The sequence below is a fragment of the Chrysochloris asiatica genome, unplaced genomic scaffold (assembly GCF_000296735.1).
Source record: "Chrysochloris asiatica unplaced genomic scaffold, ChrAsi1.0 scaffold00159, whole genome shotgun sequence".
NCBI classification, from domain to species: domain Eukaryota; kingdom Metazoa; phylum Chordata; class Mammalia; order Afrosoricida; family Chrysochloridae; genus Chrysochloris; species Chrysochloris asiatica.
This window is the reverse complement of record NW_006408677.1, coordinates 5,555,424-5,580,347: the sequence shown is the minus strand read 5'-3', so window position 1 is coordinate 5,580,347 and position 24,924 is coordinate 5,555,424. Positions and strand designations below refer to the sequence as shown.

General features: G+C 36.8%; 1 protein-coding gene across 1 annotated transcript in view; it reads left to right on the top strand.

Moving 5' to 3' along the window:
- IL1RAPL2 (interleukin 1 receptor accessory protein-like 2) overlaps positions 1–11,664 on the top strand; it is a 2,128,207-nt gene extending 2,116,543 nt beyond the window's left edge. Inside the window, exon 10 of the mRNA XM_006871058.1 lies at positions 10,798–11,664. Coding sequence (XP_006871120.1) covers positions 10,798–11,495 — 698 coding nt within the window. The 3' untranslated portion in view covers positions 11,496–11,664. The remainder of the gene's footprint in view (positions 1–10,797) is intronic.
- The last annotated feature ends 13,260 nt before the right edge of the window (positions 11,665–24,924 follow it).

Genomic DNA, 24,924 nt, shown 5'->3' with positions numbered 1-24,924 from the left:
CACTGGAGAAGAATGTGTATTGTGCCGTTGTTGGATAAAATGGTCTGTATACATCTATGAGGTCAAGTTGGTTGATTGTGTTGTTAAGTTCCTCTGTAGCATTGTCGAGTTTCTTTCTGGTTGTTCTATCCCTTTTTGAGAGTGGTGTGTTGAAATATCGCACTATAATTGTGGATTTATCTATTACTTTCTTCAATTCCATTACGGTTTGCTTCATGTATCTTGGTGCTCTTTCGTTGGGAGCATATATGTTTATTATGATTATGTCATCTTGCTCAATTGACCCTTTGATCATGAGATAGTATCCTTCTTTGTCTCTTATGCTGGTTTTTATATTAAAGTCTACTTTGTCAGAGATTAGTATCGCGACTCCTGCTTGTTTATTGCTGCTGTTGGCTTGGTAACATTTTCTCCGTCCTTTAACTTTTAGTCCGTTTTTGTCTTTGTGTGTAATATGCTCTTGCAGGCAGCATATTGATGGATCTTTTTTTCTTATCCATTCTGCCACTCTTTGTTGCTTCACTGGTGCTTTCAATCCATTGACATTCAATGTAATTATTGATAAGTATGAATTGATTGCTGTCATTATGTTACTTTTTTGGCAGTGCTGTTCCTTCTTTGGTTCTGCTTTCTTTCTTGTGTTGGCTTTAGGTCCTTTGAGTTGTTTCTGGTCGGTTTCCCCCTAGTTTCTCTGTTCACTTGTTCTGCATGGGAATTCGTTTTTATGATATGTTGTGGTGTGTAAACTTTCTTTGGAGTCTACTAACTTTTACTCTGCATTTAGGATACTCCATGGTAACCTGTAATTTAGCTGGCATCCCCACGACCTGGGCTTCCATTGCTGCGTTTTTCCCTTCTTTGACATTGATATGTTTTTGACCTTCAGTTGATCTCCCCATTCTTTTGAGTTTGTCATTGTAGTCTCGTTCTGTTCTGGACTCCACTGTCTGTTGACTGTGTTCCAGGTGGTATTGCCATACCTGTCAATCTCTGTTTGTTGTCTGTTCTTGCTGGTTTTCTGTCCATAGAACTCCCGTTAGGATGTTTTGAAGTGCTGGGTTGGTTTTGATAAAATCTCTCAGATTCTGTTTGTCCTGGAATGTTTGATCGCACCATCATATTTGATTGCTAGCTTTGCTGCATCGACTATTCTTGGTTGACAGGTTTTTTTCTTGCAGAGCTTTGTTTATGTCTCCCCATTGTCTTCTCACTTGCATGGTTTGTTCTGAATACTCAGAGCTTAATCTAATTTGCTTGCCTTTATAAGTTATATTTCCTTGTCTTTGATTTTGGAGAGCTTGGTTATTATATGTCGTGGAGACTTTCTTTTGGGGTCTATCCTTCCTGGGGTATGTTGGGATTCTTGAATGTTTATCTTCTCATCTTTCAAGATGTTAGGGAAATTTTCTTCCATAAGCTCTTCAATTATCTCTTCTGTGGACTTTTCTGCTTCTTCTTGTTCCAGAATGCCAATAATTCTTACATTATTCCTCTTCATCTTATCCAACATGAATCTTAGACTCTCTTCAGATTGTTTTATCCTTTTAGCTGCTTGCTTTTCTACCTTGGCAGTATTAAGAGGTCTGTCTTCCAGCTCGCTAGTTCTGGCTTCCATCTCTTTTAGTCTTCTCCTTTCCCCTTTCAGCCTATTGTTTTTTTCTGAAATCTTATTATTCATCATCCGGACATCTTTTTGCAGGTTTTGAATTGTTTTCAATGCTGTGTCAATCCTATTTGATTGTTCCTGCAATACTTTCTTTACTCCTTCCTTATTTTCCTCGACCCCTTTTCGGATTATTTGAAGTTGTTTCCATATCATTCTTCTGAATTCCCTCTCAGGCATATCCAAAACCCACTCCTCCTCCTCTATAAAGCCTTTGTCTGTCTCCAGTTCATCTGTGTCAGCTGCTCTCTTCTGGTTTTGGACGTGTTTCGATAAAATTGATTGTTTCTTATTGGTCATGGTTATTATTTTATTTTTATTATTATTAATAATAATATGATCGGGAGATGGGCTTCCCTTATCGTCTGTAATGCATAGCAGGTGTTGGTGGGTCTTGTCTTAGTAGTGGAGTATTATGTTGTATGCTTAAAGCTTGGTTATATGGCCACGATTGCTGCTTCTTCTTAGGTGACGTAGGGAGGAAAGATGTGTGATCAAAAGGACTAAAAGCAGAAGTAATATAAATGCATGGACAGAAATCACCACTTTGGAGCTGGAATGCGGCTTTGGTTAACGTTTTCTGTTCCCTGTCCCGCCAGAACAGCAGCTGGATGATCCCCGCTGCTACCTGGGAGTCGGGGCAGGGCTTCAGATTGGGGACGGTGGATGGCGGGTGACATCAAAAGTCACGGTCTTTCTCCCTCTCTCTATGCATTGGGTAAACTGCCCTGCCTGATGATCTTGTTGAGAACTTAAGGCAGGGCAGGGAGATTTTGAGGGAGAACTATGTCATTTCTTGTGGCTTTTTTGTTCAGGGTCCACTTTTTTTTCTTCCCTGCTTGAAACGCCATTTTCCGAATGGGCTGGCCTTAGCCCCACCCTCTAAACTCTGCAGTCGCTGGAGGTACCTACAGTCCCGTGGGTGTTTTTTTTCTTTAACAGTGTGATTTCTCAAAAATGCAAGTTCAGGAGACTGAATACTAGATCTTATGATAGTTCAAAAGCCGTAGGTCTGGTATATGAATGTTTCCTTTGTGAGATCCCCCTCTTTTCTCACCGGAGCTTTTCCACTACTTTACTCTCCTGGCTGTAGCGCAGAACCAGAAGTCTAAATCTTTTAATAGGTCAGTATTTAACATTATTATTTAAAATGCAGATAGTATTTTTAGTGAGGAATCTTGGTGTGATGCTGTAGGATAAGCACTCGACCCTAAGGACGCTTTGAACCACAAGATTGGTGGTTCAAACTCACCAACCACTTCTCAGAAACCCTAAACAGGTTCACTGTGAGTCTGAACTGACTCAACAGCATATAACAACAACATTTTTTTTAGTGAAACTATATTATAAAGTGCCTCAATATAAGCCACTAGATATCCCAAATGTCTACTAGTGTATTGTTGTTGTTAAGTGTCATCTAGTCAATTCCAACTCATAGCGACCCTGTACAGAGTTTCTGAGGAGCAACTAGAGGGTTTGAACTGCCATCCTTTTAGTTATCTTACACTACCAAACCAAGAGTCAGATATATATTAAACCTATATTATTTTTCCTATTGTCCCAGTACTGTCAAAAATGTAAAGCTTAATTTTTCTTGAAATATAAACCCATAGACTTTATACATATCAATAGAGATAGCTACCAAGTAACTAATATTTACAAAAAATGAGTGTAGTATTATCTGTTTTGATATATCTTATCTAGTGATTTCCAGTTTAATTAATGACTGTTGAACATAATTCTTGGTAAAAACATATCAAACTACTATTATTTGAACCAGAAAAATAATAAAGTGTACTTTCGTCTATGGACTTTTAACTTAAAAAATATAGGTTCACTCTCCCTAATAATGATTATGACATACATGCAAGTGTTAACACAAAGATAATTTATTAGTGGTGGTAGTTGTTACGTGTCATGGAGTGGGTCCTGACCCTATTTTGGGTTTCTGAGGCTGTAAATCTTTATGGGAGCAGAAAGCCTCATCTCTGTCCCACAGAATGGCTGGTAGTTTCAAACTGATGGCCTTGAGGTTAGCAGCCCATAACCATTACACTGCCAGAGCTCCTGCAGTAGGTGATTATTTTGAGAAATTATTAGTAGTAGGCAGTAGCAGTCGAGTCCTGGTGTAGTGCTGTAGGATGATCATTGGATTGTTAACCACAAGATTGATGGTTCAAACCCACCAGCTGCTCCTCAGAAATCCTATACAGACCACAATGATTTGAAGCAACTCGACAGTACTTAACAACAGCAGCAGCAGTAGCAAACTATATGGAAAGTCATGAATATGGAATTTTTGTTCCCTCTTGTCCTTCTGCCTACATCTGCTGCTGACTTGGAGTATAATCTAGAGAATTAAAAGAGTACTAAATCCTTATGGTAGTCCTGGTATGGTGTTGTATGTTAATGTGCCAGACTGTAAAGCCATTTGAACTGCAAGGTTGGTGGTTCAATCTTACCAGCTGCTCTTTGGAAATCCTATACAGGGTTACTATGGGTTGGAACCGACTTGATGGCACTTAACAACAACAACAAGCCCTTATGGGAAAGTATATGCATCCTATTAGGAGCAATTTCTTGGGGCTGCCATTTTCCTGCTTCTATTTGGTCTTTATATTTCTTCCTTCTGTTTTTAAGTGTGTGTGTGTGTGTGTGTGTGTGTGTGTGTGTGTGTTTTCTTTTTTAGCTTTGTTAATAAATGTTAAGGGTCTTATTTTATTTATTTATTTTCAAGTCACATTTCTAGATCTAATCCTGGTTCTCCTTAAAATGCAGTGGAATTTTTGTTTATAAAACTGTCCTTGCGAAAGATCTTAAAATTAAATCTGCTTTGCTTTTAATAAGGTTTTAGGTAGTTACTTTACTTGTTTTCTATAAATATTGATGTTACTGGTATGCAATTTCTGTCATTATCTAGTAAGTACACATTCCAAGAAGAACCAAGTGACAATGTAATCCTTTTTTACAATATTTTCCTTTCTGTAAACTTCCAGCATAATAAATGCAAAATTTTCTTGTGATTTTACACTTGTAATGTGAAAAATAAACTTTTATCAGTTAGGTACTCCTATCAAAACCAAGAGTTCTGGTGTGGCACTATGCATTAATGCACTGCACTGTAAGGTCAATTTGAACCACAAGGTCGGCAGTTCAAGTTCACCAGCTGCTACTCTGAAACCCTATATAGGGTTGCTATGAGTCAGAACTGACTTGAAGGCACTTTATAACAACAACAGTCAAAAACAGAGTCCCGGTGTGGTGCTGCGGGTTAATGCACTGGACTACAAAGTCTGTTTGAGCAGCAAGATCGGTGGTTCAACATCACCAGCTGTTCCTTATAATCCCTATACAGGGTCTCTATGAGTTGGAACGGACTCCACAGCATTTACCAACAACATCAAAGCTGTAGGAGTCCTGTTGTGGAGCTGTAGGATGAGCACAAGGTTCTTGCTTCAAACCCACCAGCCTCTCCTTAGAAACCCTATACAGGGTCGCTATAAGTAGAACTCACTCATGGGCACTAAACAATAACAATCAAAACAGTAAGGTGCCCTGGTGGCACAGCAGTTAAGTGTTTGGCTGCTTACCAATAGTTTATAAGTTTGAACCCACCAACTGCTCCATGAAAGACAGACGTGGCAGTCAGTTTCCTTAAAGATTACAACCTTGGAAACCCTATGGACCAGTTCTACTTTGTCTTATATGGTGGCTATGAGTCAGAATTCAACTCCATAGCAGGGGGTTTGGATTTTGGGCGTGGGCTTTTTTGTTAATAAAAACTGTTTATTTTTTTCTTAATTGTGTAAAATCATAAATAGGTTAACTGTAATTGGCTTTGATTCATATCCGATAATCTGATATGGTTTCAAAGCCTGTTCTACATAAACAGAAACCTATCAGACACCACTGGTTTTTTTTCATCAAAAATCGCTTCAAATAAAAATTTTCGAAGAACTTACTGAACAACCCTTTATTTAAGAAATATTCTGCATTATTCTGTGGGGGGGAAAAGTTTTTTAAGAGATTCCTGTATTCAGTTGCTAAATTTGCTTGAACAAGTTACAGCAAGATTTAACTAGTGTTCATATGTGCTATATAGATTTAGGAATTAAAAAATACATATATTATTATATCTATGTGTTAACACTTTTTTATTTTGTTTTGTTTTATAAATGGTTTAATGGTTTCTAAAATCTCCCTCAAAACCACAACCCATCCATGGAAAATCCCACTGCCTGTCAGAGACTACACTACAAACTACACTAGAGTGGATCAGCAATATCTTAATTCTATACCTGTTTCTGCTTAGTTTCTTTGGAATTTTTCCAAACCCAAGCTCCCTGATTGCTCTCCAATTCATGGATTGGCAAACCTCTGTAAAGATCCAGATAGTAAATATTTTAGGCATGGTGAGTCACATATGGTCTCTGTTGCATCATTTTCTTTGCTTTTCTATCTTTTTTTATATATAACTTTTAAAATATGAAATAAAAAACACACAAACCATTCTTATCCCATAAGCTATACAAAAAGAAGACATGTACCATTATGGGTCAGGCTCTGATTCTCTATTATTAAACACAAATATGCAACCCCAAGGATGAAGGAAAAAATTGTTTGGGGTACTTGCAGCATAGAATTCAGTAACAACTCCCTGGCTAAAGACTAATAATAACAACAACAACAAAAATAAATAAATAACTCTGCTTGCTTGGTCTCATCCCAATTGACTTATATCTTCCATAATTGTTTGATAATTATTTATTTATTGGAAGAAAAAGAATAAATGAAGGATTTATGAAGTGAGGAATCAGTGAAACAAAGGGAGATAGGGGAGAGGGGAAGAGAGGAAGACAAAAAAAGAGTGGGAAACAAGCAAAGAAGGAAATAAAGGGGAAAGAGAATGAAAAGATAGATAAAGGAAACTAAAGGAATGGAGAGAGAGGTAGACAGGTAAAAGGTGGTATGTTGGAGGAGAAAAACGCAGAGAGAAAAACAGAAAGAGAAGCTGGGGCACAGTCCTTTTCCTTAGAGCCAGGCAGCTCTTAGAGGCGCCTCCCCATTTGCTTTCAAACACTGAGGTTGCTGCCCAGCCACTGATCACCATCCCAAGAAGTGAAATGTGGGCTTCACATCTGAAAACTTTCACTTGGTTTTTCACCAAGTGAAATGGAACATGGGAATCAGGGCCCAAGCAAATGGTTCATGTTTTTTTTGGGACACTTCGGCTGCATCTACCCAGGGAAAATTTTGATGTACTAACTGACTGACTCCAGTGCATATGATTAATGTATATATAGGGCAAACCAGGATAATTCAGACCTTTTTCTTCCACAGCAGATTTTCAGCCGGAATTATCTGGATGGTTGCCTCAACTCTCCATTAGACTTTGCCAGAATAAACACAGCCAGTATAGTATGCAGGAGACAGGGACCACTCCCTCTCTCCAAGGTTCCCTTCAACACCCACACCCTGTACAGCTGAGTTGAGTGGGATCTGTTCTGACAAGCATTCTTTGTGGGGGCAAATGTAAATTATGTCTATTGAGTTCCTAAGAAGCCCCAAGAACCCTAAATGTTGCATTCTTCTTAGTTTTCAAATGGCAAAATATAGTAGAAGGGAGAAGACTCAACTACTGGGAAAAATTGTTACTCTGTTCCTTTCCCTATTCCAGAAAGAGAATAGCAAAGCCAAAGATGATGAGATTCCAATCAAATCAATCAGTGTGTAGCTGTATGTTTTCTTGTAAGACTATGGACACTTGGTTGTCTTATTATTTAAGAAACATTTTTTAAGTAGATGTTGATGCTGTTGAGTGCCATAAAAAACATTCTGACTCATAGCAATCCTATGTACAGCAGATCAAAATACTGCCTGATCCTGCACCATCCTCAATCACTAGTATGTTTCAATCTATTCTTATAGCCACTGTGTCAATCTGTCTTGTTGGGGATCTTCCTCTTTTTCGTTAACCTTCTACTGTACCAAGCATGATGTCTTTTTCCAGAGACTGGTCACTCCGGATAACATGTCCAAAGTACCTGAGACAAAGTACCTCTGGCAGTCCATGGTATATTCAGTATTCTTCACCAATACCATAATTCAAATATATCAATTTTTCTGGCCTTCCTTATTCATTCTTTGTCCATATTTCATAAACATAGGAAAAAATTCAAAAAAAAAAAAAAGACAACAACAACATATGGCTTGGGTCTGGTGCACCTTAATCCGCAAAGTGGCATTTTTACTTTTCAACACTTTGAAGAGACCTTTTGCAGCAGATTTGCCTAATTCAATACATGGTTAGATTTATTGACTACTGCCTGCATGGGCATTGATTGTGGACCCCAGTATAATGAAATCTGTGACAACGTCAATATTTTCTTCATTTATCAGGATTTTTCTTATTGCTTATTTAAGTAGACAGAGCTAGGAATTGATATATAATTTTCTTAAAGTATAAATTTAAAAGTAAATTTAAATTACATCCTCACACATACAAATACAGACAGTGCCCAGGATATAAATGAAATCCATTCCTAAATGAATTTATAGATATGTCTGAAGAGATGCATACAGTTTTTATTTAGTCTTAAGTTAAGCATTGGACTACTAACTGCAAGATTGGCTGCTCAGACCTACCAGCCACTTTGCAGGAGAAAGGTGAGGCTTTCTTATCCCTTAACAATTACAGCCTTGGAAATTCTATTTAAGGTTGTATGGCATTGTAAGATCAGGACTGGTCTGTGAACCACAAGGTCAGCAGTTGAAACCCACCGTATGCTCCTTGGAAATGAGCCAGAACTGACTCAGTGGCACTTAACAACAACAATGAGTTAGAATGGACTCTATTGCAGTGGGTTTGGTTTGGGATTTTTAGTGCAAGAAAAGGCTAGAAGCCTTTTCAATGGTTTAAAAACTGCATATGTGTCAAGTGATGTTGGTTGTGATGAAGAATTTGTTGTGAGTAGGGGTTTGTTCAGTTTGTCAAAGTGAGGGCAAATTCACATAACTTGGTAAGTAGGAGTTGTCTAAGTCTGAAGTAATCTGGGGACTGTCTGTAGCGTTGTGTTTATAATTATATTTTATATGACAGAAGTGTTCCTGACAAGGTTTGTACAATGAATTTTTTTTAAATCTAAGTTAAATAATGCAATTAATGAGCAAATAATACCCAGGGTTGTCTTTGGTAAATTATTTTGTAAAGAAATCTTCTATAAAAATAATTATTATGCCATAATTGACCTTGAAAAACTGTACTTTCATGGATTTCTGCACTAATACCATGAATTTGGGTTTGTTTTGGTTTGCTTTTTGTTTTTTTGTTTTTGTTTTTGTTTTTGTTTTTGATTTTTTCTTTGTTTTGTTTTGTTTTTTGAGGAAAGGTGAAAAGAATAATGGGAAAGATGCATGATAGTTTATTTTACTGTATCTTACAGATCCAACTTCTAATGATGAAGCTTCCCACATAACTTCTTTCTTTTTGGAAGCAGAAAGAAAGGAAGAAAATGAAGAGTCAGAGCTGTTGATACATTGGGATAATATTTTTCCACTCTATTGAAACTTTCTACCTTTCCTTCCATTCTGTTTCACCAGTTCTCTAAGTGATAACTACAGAGTGATAATTTCCCTATTACTATTGTTGTGGTGCTTTTAGTTTAGCTTTGGTTTGGTTTTGGTTTTGTTTTATTTTCAGATTTCAATGCTGATCCCTTCCCATATTTAATCTCTACAATAAAACACTTGAAATTATTTTGAGATTCCATCCCCAATTAGATTTTGCCATATCCCCTCAGGTAAAAAACATTGTAACTACTGCATGAGAAAGTCCTGAAATGTGTTAAGTAAAAACTCAAAACAGCAGTAAGAATAAATTGTTAAATAGGCATTTCTGTGTATATCTTTTAAAAAGTTTTTTTTGTTGTTGTTTGTTAATCTGTAGGGTGTACTCATTTTCACTTGTGAAAGTTTTCTTTGTGCCAAATGGTGGAAATAAAACCCTGAAAAAGAGATCATCTGTAAAATATGCATCTGTCAAATAAGTTGAAGATCTTTACAAATGATTTGCACTGGGATTTCTGGTGGCCCCCACACTATGCACTGGACGTGACTCCTTGAAAGCAGTCTATAACCTTGGGCAGATTTGCAGTGACAAATGTTGCTATGCTTCTGTAAGCACTGCTTCTGCTAGAGGGCACTACACATTAGACAAGTCCTTGCGCTCTGCTTAGTAAAGATAGCTTTCTGTTGCAGCACCTGTGTCCAAGTCTCCATTTGTTAACATGTGCATGTGTTCCCTTTTTGGCAGATAACACTTTGGGAAGCATAATTGCAAATGGATTATTCCATGGAATAAATAAATCCAGAGTTAATTTGAGTGTTTTTCTATTGTATAAGGCCATAGTGTATTCATCTCACTTTCAGAACGGTTCCAAGGAGTGGGGCAAATACTTCTCAGTTGATAAACTCCTCCTCTTTCAATGTTCAGGCCACACCATACCCCAGCTGATTCAAATTAAACTCATGGGCACACATACCACAGCCCCATCTCCAGATTTGCAGGACAAAATAGAGGACCTTGGTTGCAAAGGCCAGATGGTATTCTGGGAAATAAGCTATTATTGTAGAAGAAATTTTCCAGTGCCTGTGAGTCACAACTATCTTCTAAGTGGTTGGTGTATATAGATCCTGTAATAGTTTAATCTCTGAAAACTGGAGAACCATAAAAACAGTAACCCTAAATTTATCAAAATGCTCTGTATCTCTTTTCTTCAACCAGCTGATTGTTTGTTCATTTAAAGTACTAGCCAGGAATCTTGTTAGAATTAAAGACTGAATAAATAAAAATTGCTGAAATACAGGTAGGCTCTAAAGAAGTCAGAGTTTAGATTGGTCAATAGACCACTATAAATCCTACTGAGGAGAAAGAAAATAAATGTTATAACCCATTACATTTCTGTTAAAAAAATTACTTTTAAGGAAATAGACTTTCTGAATGTACAATACAACAAAAGAATATGCCTTGTACCTTAGAGAAATACTGGATCATTGTTATGTTAGAGCACAAACCTAATGCTTTAAAGACTGGAAATGTCTTTGTTTTACTCTTTCTCTCTTTCTGTGATTTGTAGCATACATTGAAGATCTCACAAGATGTGTTGAGCAAAGCAGAAGACTTATTATCTTGCTAACTCCAGACTATATTCTCAGACGGGGATGGAGTGTTTTCGAATTGGATAGCAGACTCCATAACATGCTAGTCAGTGGAGAAATCAAAGTGATTTTGATTGAGTGTACAGAATTAAAAGGGAAGGTGAACTGCCAGGAAGTGGAATCACTAAAGCGCAGCATCAAACTTCTGTCCCTGATCAAGTGGAAGGGACCCAAAAGCAGCAAATTAAATTCTAAGTTTTGGAAGCATTTAGTATATGAAATGCCCATCAAGAAAAAGGAAATGCTATCTAGATGCCATGTTCTGGACTCTGCAGAACAAGGACTTTTTGGAGAACTGCAACCTATACCCTCTGTTGCAATGACCGGTACTTCGGCCACTCTGGTGTCGTCTCAAGCTGATCTCCCTGATTTCCACCATTCAGATTCAATGCAAATGAGGCACTGTTGCAGAGGTTATAAACATGAGATACCAACAACCACCTTTTCTGTACCTTCCTTAGGCAATCACCATACCTATTGTAATCTTCCACTCACGCTACTCAATGGACAACTACCCCTTAATAATACCCTGAAAGATGCCCAAGAATTTCATAGGAACAGTTCTCTGCTACCTTTATCATCCAAAGAGCTTAGCTTCACCAGTGATATTTGGTAGTAATAGTCCGGAATCTTCTGAAAAACAATGTAAGCATACATAATTTCTGCCAAACCAATCATAAAGTACACCTAATATCGCTAAGGTGCTGAAAAAATATTTGAAGAAAAGACACAGAAATTGTTTTTGTACTTAAATATTTTTGTTTATATTTCCAGAATAATGGGGGGAAAGAAGGACCTGCTTTTTAAGTATGGTACCTTTCTCCAATGTACAGTTTTGATTTCTTCTTGAAAAGACAAAAGATACATACCCTGTTGTTTTAGAGTAGGTTTTATGATCCATGGACTGGAAGCTTAGTAGATCAGCAATCTTCCCTATATTTATGAACATATCAGCATTTATATGGTATTTCAAATAAGGAAAAGTTACGGACTTACATTGAACTAAAAAATTCTCAATGAAGTTTAATGGGAAGAATACTTTTATAGAGTCATTGGAAGACCAGGAACTATCAAGAAAGAAATACTGAGGCACCCCATTGGAAGACTGTTTGTAGAGGAAGATCAGCTGAGAAAAACTTGATCAAAAAGTCTAGAACTCTTTGATATAATGGACAACTTTTGTAGACTACATGAACAGCTCATAATAACAGCTTTTAGTTTTATTGTTGTTGTTGTTATGTGCCATCGAGTCGGTTCCGACCCATAGCGACCCTGTATAGGGTTTCCGAGGGTGTAAATCTTTACGGGAGTAGAAAGCCTCATCTTTCTCCCGCGGAGCAGCTGGTAGTTTCGAACCGCTGACCTTAAGGTTCGCAGCCCGATTCGTAACCACTACGCTTTAGTTTTATTAGGCACTTATATATGTAGGCAAACTGGTAGGTAAATAAGCAATGAGCATTTCTTAAGCAAATGAATAGACAAGCTATTAGTTCTTTAATGATGATTTTTGAGCAACCCTTATGGCTTCCTAGCTTATTTCAAAAGTATTACAACTTTGAAAAAACATCTTATTGTTTGATAAAAAAATTATATTTTCCCCCAAAGATCTCTTGATGTGCTTTAAGTTTTTCACAAAGATGTGAACGTCTGCCTAAAATTTTGTTTTGAGCATCACTGGAGTTTGAATTTAAATATATATTGACTGTGAGTGTCAGCAATAGAAAACAAGTCATACAACAATATTCACAGATGAAGTGCTAAATGATTCAAGCTACTAGTGGTAGGTAGAGCAGCAATTGCAGTGATTCGCATCTGAAATGTAGTTGTGAAATAGACTATTCTGTATATAACAGTATCTGCTTGGCCATGTGTGCAAGGCTCCTGCAGAAGTATCTTTGTTTCTGGTGCTTCAAATAGTATATCTGATAGACTAAACTTCTCACACGTTCCCATAGTGACTGTGACTGTACCATATCAGAAAACCTTTGTGAATAAAATACTGCATATATGCTATAAGGATGTGCCCCTATTCTAGTACTTATTGTGCATTACTACTTTATGTTCTTTTCAATTAATCAAATTTGTTGTACTATTCATCTAGATGCCTATGGGGGTCAGTTGTTAATCAAGGTTGATTTGGACATTTTGTAACTGTTTCTTAAATCATATTTTGAGCCAAATGGGAGCAAGGATAAATGCACACAACTTGTAAAAATGAGTTTGATCAGTGCTTATAATTGTGAAAGTTATAAATGTGTAAGAGACTGTTAGATATATGCTTTGATTGTTTCTTTCACCATCCTTTCATTATTGATTTCCTGTGATGCATTGTTTTCTTTCAAAGTACTTATTTCTCTGTTGCTTTTCAATATTCAGCCTTTCTGAAAATGCATTATGTACCAACAGTACAGGAAAGCTTAGCAGTGATACCAGTTCATTTCTCAGTGGGACAATTAGTAAATTCCACATGTGTAGGTGTTTCATAGATGTAATTTTTTTCCACTAGCAAAGATGATTTTGCTTCTGTATAAAACTATAAGTATTTCACAGTGGAAATTTGTCAATTTTTAACTGTTTTCTAAAGTGTTATAAAATTGTATTTACTGTAATTCTTTAATGCAATGCATTATTACCTGCATGGAGTGAATAGTATGTGTTCAAGTGACCAATTGTACTTTTTATTATCTTGTTTTACACAGAAGTATAGATAAACTCAAATTGAATGTTTAGTGGTATTTTTAAACGAATAGTTCTGTATTCAGCATGCCAATTTTCAAAATATAACATGGGTCTCTCTGCTTCCTTTATTTACAATGATTAAACGTGGGTAGCAATTTGAGTTGGCTGGCTACAATGTGTCCTTTCACTACTAGTAGGTACTCAAAATCAGAGCATTCACACTTGTGCTAGGGAACTTGACAAGAAACCTTTTCTACCATTTTCAGAACCCAATATGCACATTATAAAAATGCATTTCTAGAAGGCATTTCACAATTTGATTTCATCTGAGATTTAAAAACAAAAACGGTGAAGCTCATACGGGTATAATACATATGTATTTAGTCTAGAACATGATGTATTCTTCCAGTTAATTTAATTGTTGGAAAACATTTTCTTAATTTTTCACTGAAATGAATTTTGGAAATCTTGAAAACTGTTGGTGTAAATAGTTCCAACATATTCATAAAAGATTTATCTAGCTCAGCCATCAACAATATACATATAATTTAGAATTGAAGCTATTTAAAGCAAATCATTCTGAAAATGTCAGAAAAGATAAGGCAAATGACAAATGCACAATCACAAAAGATGTATAGGAAATGAACACCACACTAAACACAAACAACGCTCAAAGGAATGTAAAACATGCACATGCATTTAATTTGACAAAATCTGGAATCTAATGGATTAGGTTGTTTATGGGATCCTGTCTAAGTAAGGAGATTCCGAAAGGTATTTTAATGGTTCCTGAAAACAAGTAAGAAGATATTTCTCCTCACACTTCTCTAAGCATTAATTGAATTACATGTAAATCAGTTCTGCTTTCAGTCACTCCTAGAAATAAAGACATAAAAGGTGAGGGGTACAAATTTACTTGTAGGCTTCTTATAAAGCAAGGTAGCATAATGTGAAACATTAACATGTGGTTTGAAGATTGATAACTCACATTGTGGAGTCTAAACGTGGGAAACAGATTGCAATGAAAGAAAGAAATCGAGTTCATTTGTGAAAAAGAAATGCACAGAGATATTCAAGAGGACATGGAAATGACTAGTATCCTAAGGATTGCTTCCACAACAACTTGGAAAATGGCAGGTTTGTGAAGGAAGAAAATTCTGGCAAGAAAGGAAAAGATACGCCTTCTGGACACAACTGGTATTTGAAGGGCTTACAAGCATATGGAACCACTGGTTTAAAGCATTTACTTCCCTTGGGCATTTTATTTTTAAATAAATTGGTTGGTTTGCACCAAATGTTTTCTAGAAAATTAAGTAGTGACCAAGGGAAATATCCTGGAAATTGCACATATAAATCTTTACACTCCTTGTATTCATTTCCCAAGTGAACTGATAAAACCAGAGTCAAGTTAAGATATAAAAAAGTTCCACAGTGGCCAGTTAAGATGGAACACTTGCAATTGTTGTTTGCTCTTCTCTGGGAGAGAATTTAATGTTGAAAATTGTCTGGCTCAAATATTTCTATTACTCATGCATTTTTGTTCTAAGATGTTTGTTATGAAGACACAGAGTTTAAAAGTTTAACATTAAGTCTCTTTGATGAATGTATGGGGTGGTTTGTTTAAAAATCATTCACTGAAAACACTTTCATATCAAACTTGACTTAATAGAACTGAAATCAGTGATGGTGAATTTGAGAAGGCTATTCAGCACTCTAATTTCTGTAAAATCCAAACTGATAAAATCAACTACACCCATATAAACATGTCTTCCCTAAGGTTTATTGCTGTTTACTCTACCTTGTTTTCTCCAGATGGTACTGAAGTCAATAATGAATATTTATTGAGTGTATACTGTCCATTGCATAAAGTATATGGGCTGTATACATATATAATATTGTATAATATTGAAGTCCTTGTCCTCAAATAGTTTACATGTCATATGCACAGAAGAAAGAAACATTTATAAAACACATTTCAGTGTATGAAAACGAATATTGTATATGTAGAGTAGATAAGTGAATTGTGGTGATTCGGTGAAAACTTGGGCAAGAGATAAATTCTGAATAGGAGGAAAAGTAGTGAAGAACAGAAATTTTCCAAGTGCAGAGAATAGCACATATGAAGATTGAGGGAAAAAAGAAACAAGTCATATTTAGCTGATAAGCACATTTGGCTAGCAGCAGCAGAAATCTGTGTGAAGGCATAATAAGAAATGAGATTAGAAGATGTGCTGAAACATTCATCTGATAGCAGTATGCAGGAAGAATTAGATATGGAGAAAGACTGAAGGTAGGGGCACCAACTGTTTATCATAGGCCAGGTGTAAGGTGATGAAAGATGGATATAGCTTGGAAACCTAGATAATCTCAGCAAAAAGCAGATCGAGGAAAAGGAATAGGCTGACATGTTGTTTTTGTTAGCTGCCATCATATCAGTACTGACTCGTAGAGGCCTTATACACAACAGAACAAAACAATATCCCGTCCTGTGCAAACCTCAATGTCCTTGCTACACATGAGCCCATTGCTGCTGCCACTGTGCCAATCCATTGCATTGGGGGTCTTTCTCTTTTTCTCTAGTTCTCCACTTTACCAAATATGATATCCTTCTCCAGGTTAATTATCTTCCTAATAATATGTCTGAATTACATTAGATGAAGTCTGGTTATCCTGGATTCCAAGTAGCATTCTGACTGTGCTTCTTCCAATTGACATGGTAATGTGAAAAGTGAAGGAAAAAAAAATATATATATATATATATATATATATATCAACAAATACTCCAAGGATTAAGAAAGTCAGTCGTAGCAAAGGAATTTTTAAAATGTTTTATTATGAATTATGTGATAGTTTACATGGGACAACATTAGTTTACATTCATCCTATCGTATATCGTTTCATTGCCATGGCTACAATCCCCTCAACCAACCAAAGGGTATACTCTACAGGTCTGCCCCCAGTCGACAGCACACAGCCCCTTTCCCTTTCTGTGTCTAAAGTCCCCAGCTGCTCCATCTCTCCACGCCATCGTCTCTGCCTCCATCTCAGGCATCACTGCTTCTCTAGGTAGGGTCCCACTCTCCATTCTTCTCCCTTGATGGTCCCAGGAAGCTCCGCTCCTAGGCTGAAAAGTTAATCACTCCCCTCCTTGCTACAAAATGTCTACCTTTACATTTCCAACTCTCACAATCAATCCTGATAACAATTATCCACTATTGTATCACAAGAAACCTATCCGCATTTCCTACAAAGGAATTTTTTAAAAGTGTTTAACCTACCTTCTTAACTGAGCATCCTGAAACTGTAAGGAAATGAATAGACATATAATCATAGGGATATTAACTAATGGAACAACATTATATGAACCCCTGAAGTGTTTGGAGGCGAATAATGGTCAAGAAGGGCAAGGAGTTTCAGTAAAACTGGTTTACAAATATAGTTCATTTTTTATGCTATTTAAAGTCCACATGTGAATGTAAAATAAATCATTCTTATTTTTAAATGAAGGCATTAAAGTGATTGAACGAGAGGGAAACAAACTACAGGAGTCAGGAATCGATGGTATTTGTCACCAATGATAAACTAAGGTAGAAAAACTACATAAGGTATGAGGGTGACTCAGAATGATTCACACTCCTGCTATATTAAAATGCCCATCGATGTCCATGGTTGATGACAACACTAAACATGCATGTGAAATGATTTTGTCAAATAGATGAGTGACAGTAGATTATGTGGCGAATCATTTGTAAATCAGCCATGGCTCTGCCCATTAAATAATCTACAACAGACTTGGGTTTTGAAAAATTTGTGTGAGATGGGTACAATATCAACTCACAGAGAGGATAAACATAAGCATTTGGACATTTGCAAATAAAATTTGGACAGATACTCAAAGAAAAGTAAATGTTTCTTAAAAAATTTTTTTTAAAGTTACTGGTGACGAGACATGGATTCATCACTACGAGCATGAGAGCAAACGGCAGAGTATGGAATGAAAACATCCTCAATTGCCAACCAAGAAAAAGTCTAAAAATCAACCATCAGCTGGAAAATTGATGCTTACAGTTTTCTGAGTTTCTCAAGGACCAGAATTGGAATACTACCAGGAAAAAGGTTCAACAATCAACAGTGCTCATTACAGTGAGATGTTCACTGAAGAGCTGAAGCCTAAAGTTTGGATTAAATGCAGAGAACTGCTATGTCCTCACACGTCTGTCCACACTGTTGACACTCTGCAAAAACTTCCTTTTGAGGTGCTAATGCATCCTCCCTATAGTCCTGATCTTGCTCCATCTGACTTTTCACCTGTTTGGTTCACTTGAAAGAATATCTTCAAGGATGAAGATCCCCCTCTGATAAAGATGTGAAGACAGTGCTGCCTTCATGACTCACAGCTCTGCCTAAATAAGGTAATAAGAAAGCTTGTTGACAAATGGATGAAGTGTATTGAAAAGCAAGGAAATTGTATAAAAAACTGATGTATTAGTCTTGTCTAAATGTTGATTGAGATAAATTTTACAGCCAGAGTGTGAATATTTTTTGACTCACCATCCTATACAAAAAGTAATGAAAGACTGTATTGGCACCATGGGAGGAAGTGCACAGTGACTCTGTGAAGAACAATGAGAGGAGTTGGTAATCTGGTAAGGTCTGAATGCAAGGAACCCAAATCTTCACCAAAATTAAAGACAAAGTGATTAGCTTACTACCATCCTTAAGATTATGTAGGGAGTTTTATAAGGAAGAGTGTCCTAGGGTGGGTAACTAATGCTAACTACAATCCCCCAAATCATAACACAATGAAACCTTGTGTTTTCATATCAGTCAAATGAAAATTGGGAAAGTATTTGCTCCACAAGGTCATTCAGAAACAGACTCCTTTGATTCTATTGCTCTTTTTCTTCTAGACCCAAGGAGTTCTCTCAAGCCAGTAGATAGATGAAGAGAAAATATGGAGGTTAGCCCATAAAAACTACTCACATTTCAAATAGTGGCAGGGGTGGAGCAGGGGTGGACTGGGGAAGGACTTGGAAATGCAATGAAGCTGTGTGCCCAGAAGGAAAGGAAATGGGGTGTAATGAACATAGTCTCTGTTACTAAGCTGCTGAGTAATTATTTTCCGTAACACTAGAAGAAGAAACAGGGGAAATAGGCAGAAATGTGTATATGAAGTACAGTTTTGACCTTCTGAAGAAGGAAAGAGAATAGATGAAAGTTTCTGAAGATCAGTCACTATGTTTTTATTTCATACAATATACATCCCAAAAGATTACAAGAAAGTCCAGTTAATACTACAATTATTCGAATTTATACACTAACCACTGATACTAAAGATGAAGACATTGAAGATTTTTTAACCAACTTCTGAGATCTGAAATTGATCAAACACACAATCAACATGCATTAATAATAACTAATGGTCATAGGAATGTGAAAGTTAGAAGCAAAAATAAAAGAATCCATAGCTAGAAAAAATGACCTTAGTGATACAAATGATACAGGAGATCCATGATTGAATCTTGCAAGATCTATGTTTTATTTATTACAAATATCTTTTTTACAACCACATAAATAACTGTATGTGTGGCCTCACTAGATAAAAGAATCAAATCAACTTTATGTTTGGAAAGAGATGATGGAGAAACTCAATATCATCAGTTAAAACAAGGCTAGGACTCTCTGAGAAACAGACCATCAATTCCTCGTATGTGCGTACAAGCTGAAAATGAAGAAAATGAAAACAAGTCCAGTGGAACAAAGAACAGCCTTGAGTCATGACACCTGACTTTACAAACTATTTCAAGAATATATTTGACACATTATACACTAATGACCAGAGACCAGATGAGTTGTGTGATGACATCTAAGATATTATGCAAAATGTAAACAAAATGGCATTTAAAAGACAGGAAAGAAAGACAAAAGAAAATGTGCTTTAGAAGAAACTCTGAAACATGCTCTTGAATGTAAAATAGTTACAGCACAAAAGAAATGATAAAGTAAAAGAGCTGAACAGAAGAGTTCAAAGGGCAGCTCAGGAAGACAAAAGAGAAAAATCTGCTGAGCATTTTTCTAATTGAAAGAACTGAAGAGGCTAGGGTGGAGGTACAGTGAAATTCGCTGTCAGCCATACCACAGAATACCAAGCAAAGCAGATCCAGGGCAGAGCTCCAAAACTCGGAACCACATAATTAGGAATATTTTTAAAGTGTTAAGGCTTATAGCTAGTGGAACTTGAAGGTGAAGTAAGAAATCACACACTTTTGAATCTGTCAGGCTCAGAGGCCTGGAGCTGACGTCTTGGGCCAGAACCAACTGCAAAATCAAGCAGGGGAGCAGAAACACCATGGAAAAATACCACAGGAACCTTGAAGCAAAGGTGGACAATACACTTTGTCACATTTGCTTTGTTCTGCTTTTCTTTCTTTCTTTCTTTCTTTCTTTCTTTCTTTCTTTCTTTCTTTTTTTTTTTTTGGCATCTGGTCATTGGCTCCCCCACTGTTTGTGTATCTCCATTCTGGTGACTAGAGGGGGTGCCTGAGTGAATAGACACTTCCCACCCTCACCACTGGTGAGTTCTTCTGTCATGCACGTGCACAGATACTAAGCCCAAGAGCAGGCCCTGAATGTTTTTATTTTTATTATTATTGTTATTTTAAATACAGGAAAGGCCCGAAAGGGCTTTAGAAAGGGAAAGAGAGTTTAAAAACAAAACAGGCAGAAAATTAAATTAAAGCCTGACATATAGCATAATAACCAACAGTGGCATCTTGAAATCTATCAGGCAGCTTTGAAAGCAAGAAGCTGAAGAGAGGACATTAAAGTCATACTCATATTAGAATACAGAATGAATTTTTTTTTCTTTTTCTTCTCTCCTTCTGGTCCCTTTTTTATGATTATAACTGCAGTATTTAGTCTAGTTTTGTTGTTTTTGTTGTTGTTTGGTCTTATTTTTTCCCTTTTGTTTGCTGATGCTTGTTTTGCTGTTTATGCTTGCCCTTCTACCTTTGGGGGACTCTTTCTCTCCCTATATTACCTAAGAAAAGTCAGCAATTGCTGCCATATAGTCAAGCTACATTCACACTTTATAACACACTAAAACTCAGGCAAGAACTAATACCAACTGCCATAGGGAGGCAGACAACACCTGTAAAAGTTACTCTGAGTTAAGCAATAAGAAGAGTGAAAAGGGAAGCCCACATCTTTATCACATCTACCTGGAAGCAATCAGGAAGCATAAAAAAATACCAAAACACATACTAAATTAAGTATTAAGGCCACAGATAAACATTAAACATGTCCAAGAAGCAAAAGCAGATGACCATATCACCACATGTCCAGAAACAAGATAAAATGTCTGAGACAAATGACCTACAAGACTCCATTCTGCAAGGAGGGTAGGCCTTGTAAATGCCTAAGAAGAAATTCAGAAAAATGATTATAAAATGTTTCAGGAAACATGTTGTCAGGAAAGTGCTACAAGAACAATCAAATAAGATAGATACAGCATTGGAAATAATTCAAAACATACAGAAAGATGTCCAAATGATCAATAATAGAATATCAGAAATAGACAATACTCTGAAACAGCAAAGGAGTAGAATAGAATCTGGAAGACAACTCTCTCAATGCCACTAAGATAGAAGAGCAAACAGCAAAAAGGATTTAAAAATCTGAAGAAGGTCTAAGATTCATGTTGGACAACATGAAGAGAAATAATTTAAAAATTATCAGCATTCCAGAACAAGAAGAATCATACAAGTCCACAGAGGAAATAGTTGAAGAACTGCTGGAAGAAAATTTCTCTAACAACCTGAAAAGGGAAAAGCTAAACAGTCAAGTAGCTCAACGAACCCCAGGAAAGATAGATCCCAAAAGAAAATCACTGAAACATATCATAATCAAGTTCTCCAAAATCAAATATAAGACACCCTGAAAATAGCTAGGGAAAACAGAAGTGTTACATACAAAGGCAAGCAAGTCAGATTAAGCTCATATCTCTCAGCAGAAACCAGCCAAGCAAAAAGGAAATAGGGAGACATATATAAAACTCTAAAAGAAAAAAAATTACCAACTAAGAATCCTTTATCCAGCAAAGCTATCAATCAGATATGACCGTGTAATCAAAACATTCCAGGATAAACAGAAGCTAAGGGATATTGCCAAACCTAACCCTGCACTACAAAACATGCTAAAGGGAGTTCTGTGAACTGAGAACAAATAAGAAGAGAGAACAACCAGAGATTGACATACGTGGCAGCATCTCCCAGAATTAAATTGACAGAAGGAAATGTCGAGAACAAAACAAAACTACAAGAAAAAACTCAGAGAATGTGGAATGTCAGTCTATGATCAAAACAATTACAACAAAAAAGAAGGTAAACACATAAGAACAGAGACCCAGATGGTGAGAAGGTCAGGTAGATTACAGGATAAAATAGACTGCACTAAATGTAGAGAAAAGTTAATGGACTATAAGGCAAGCTCAAAGAAAATTAACACTTGACAACATACCAAGAAAATGAAAATCCAAAAAGAACATGGAAACATTAAAACTATGAGGAAATTCATGAGAAAGAACACAAAAATCATGAACTCAACAAAGGAAGACACACAGAACAAAGAAAGAAGCAACACAAAAAAACAAACATAATGGCAGCAATTAATCCATACCTATCGATAATTGCACTGAATGTAAATGGAGTAAATGCACCTGTTAAGAGATAGAGAGTGGCAGAATGGATAAGAAAACAAGATCCTTCAATACGCTCTCTGCAAGAGATAAATCTCACATACAGAGACAAAATAAGATTAAAAGTCAAAGGATGGGAAAAAAAATATATATATATATATATATATACCAAGATAATTGCAAGAAAAAACGAACAGGAATGGCAGTACTAATCTCTGATAAAATAAACTTTAAGGCAAAAACCAGCATAATAGATAAAGATGGACATTATCTCATGATTAAAGGGACAATTGAACAAGATGACATAACCATAATAAATATCTATGCTCCCAATGAAAGAGCTCCAAAATATATAAAGCAAACTCTAATAGATTTGAAGAAAGAAATAGATGAATCTACAATAATAGTGGGTGATTTTAATACACAGCTTTCAAAACTGGATAAAACAACCAGAAAGAAACTTGACAAAGACACAGAAGAACTAAACAACACAATCAGCCTACTGGACTCATAGATGTGTACAGAGCATTCAACCCAACAACTGTACAATGCATATTCTTTCCCAGTGCACATGGAAAATTCTCCAGAATAGACCATTACTTAGGCCACAAAACAAATCTCAATAAACTTACAAATATCAAAATTCTACAAAGCATCTTCTCAGACCAAAATGCTATCAAATTAGAAATCAACAATAGGAAGACCAAGGAAATAAACTCAAATACATGGAAACTGAATAACACCCTGCTGAAAAATGACTGGGAAGTACCAGAAATTAAACGTGATTTCACAAAGTTCCCAGAAACAAATGAGAAGGAAAGTACAACATACCAAAATATGTGGGACATGGCAAAAGTGTTACTGAGAGAAATTTTATTGCAATACACACACACATCCAAAAAGAAGAAAGAATCATAATTAACACATTAACACACCATCTACAACAATTAGAAACAGGCCAACAGAGGGAACCTACAGCCACCAAAAGAAAAGAAATAATAAAGATTAGAGCAGAAATAAATGAGAGAGAAAACAGAAAAACTATAGAAACAATCAACAAGACAAGAAGCTGGTTCTTTGAAAGGATTAACAAAATTGACAGACCATTGGCAATCCTAACAAAAGAAAAGAGGGAGAAGACAAAGATAACACGCATTAGAAACCACATGGGCGATGTCGCAACGGAAGCAAACGAAATCAAAAGGATAATAACAGAACACTATAAAGAGATGTACTCCAACAAATTTGAAAACTTAGAAGCGATAGATACATTTTTAGATGCTTGGCTGTCTTTTGAATCTTGTTTTCCCTTGCATACCATTATAAAATAGACACTGGAAGGAGAGAGAAAGGAATAACCAGAAATATCACCATAGAAAGCTTGTAAGTCCATCTTCTGTCTATAACTGTTTGTTGTTATTGTTGTTATGTGCCGTGGAGTCGGTTCCAACTCATAGAGACCCTGTACAGGGTTTCCGAGGCTGCAAATCTTTACAGGCTTTGAATTATGGTGTTGGAAGAGAATACTAAAAGTGCCATGGGCTGCCAACAGAACCAATAGATCTGTTTTGGAAGAAGTGAACCCAGAGTGCTCCTTGAAGGCCAAGATGGCTAAACTTCGTCTCTCATACTTTGGACATATTGTCAGGAGGGAACAGTCCATGGAGAAGGATCTCATGCTTGGTAAGATGGAGGGTCAGAGAAAAAGAGGAAGATCCCGAACGAGATGGATTGGCCAGGCGGCAGCATTGATGGACTCAAGTGTGGCAGCAGTAGTAAGGTTGGCCCAGGTTCAGACATTGTTTCGTTCTGCTGTGCATGGGGTCTCTATGAGTCTGTTCCAACTCGTGGCACCTAACAACAACAACAAATCTTTATGGGAGCAGAGAGCCTCATCTTTCTCCCGAGGAACAGCTGGCAGTTTCAAACTGCTGACTCTGAGGTTCGTAGCCCGATTCGTAACCACTATGCTACCAGAGCTCCTTAACTGATTGGAATACTTAAAATGGGTCTACAACGTTTCCAGTGAAGGAGGTTTCCTGCAGGGCCTCTGAATTACATAAGACCCTAGGTGGAATCCTGAACAGCATCCAGAATCTTCAGAGGTGGGAAATTTCCACTTGAAAGGACGAGCAGTCTAGTCTGGAGCGGCTAGAATAACAGAAGTTACTTCTTGAAAGAAAGACCGACAGGAAAAATACAAAACAATATAGACAGACTGACTGATTACTACAAGATCAAGCAAGTTGCTCACCCAGGAGACATCAAGGCAAGTGGTCGGGTCCCATCAGAGCAAACCCCCTTCCAAGACTAAGACTCAATGGGAATACACACTCTGATTGGTGGCTATGTTTGTCACCGATAAGGGGAAGTAAAGGAAAAACAGCAATGAAGCTGCAAGCTAAGCCCCACGACATTCAATAGACTCTTGTGAATCTAGGTGGAGATGTTGTTGACCAGCAGTGTGGCAAGACCTGGGGACTCTTCAACCCAGAGTCAGTGACATAGCCACAGAGGACTAGAACGGAGAGTGAAACGTCCAGCTGATAAGAAGAGAGGGCATACGCACAAGAACTCCCACACTTGCAGATAATACCCACTTGACCTGGCTTCAATGACTGGATGATCAGAGCTTAACTAGAAGAAGAAAGAAGAGGAAAAAAAGAGTAAT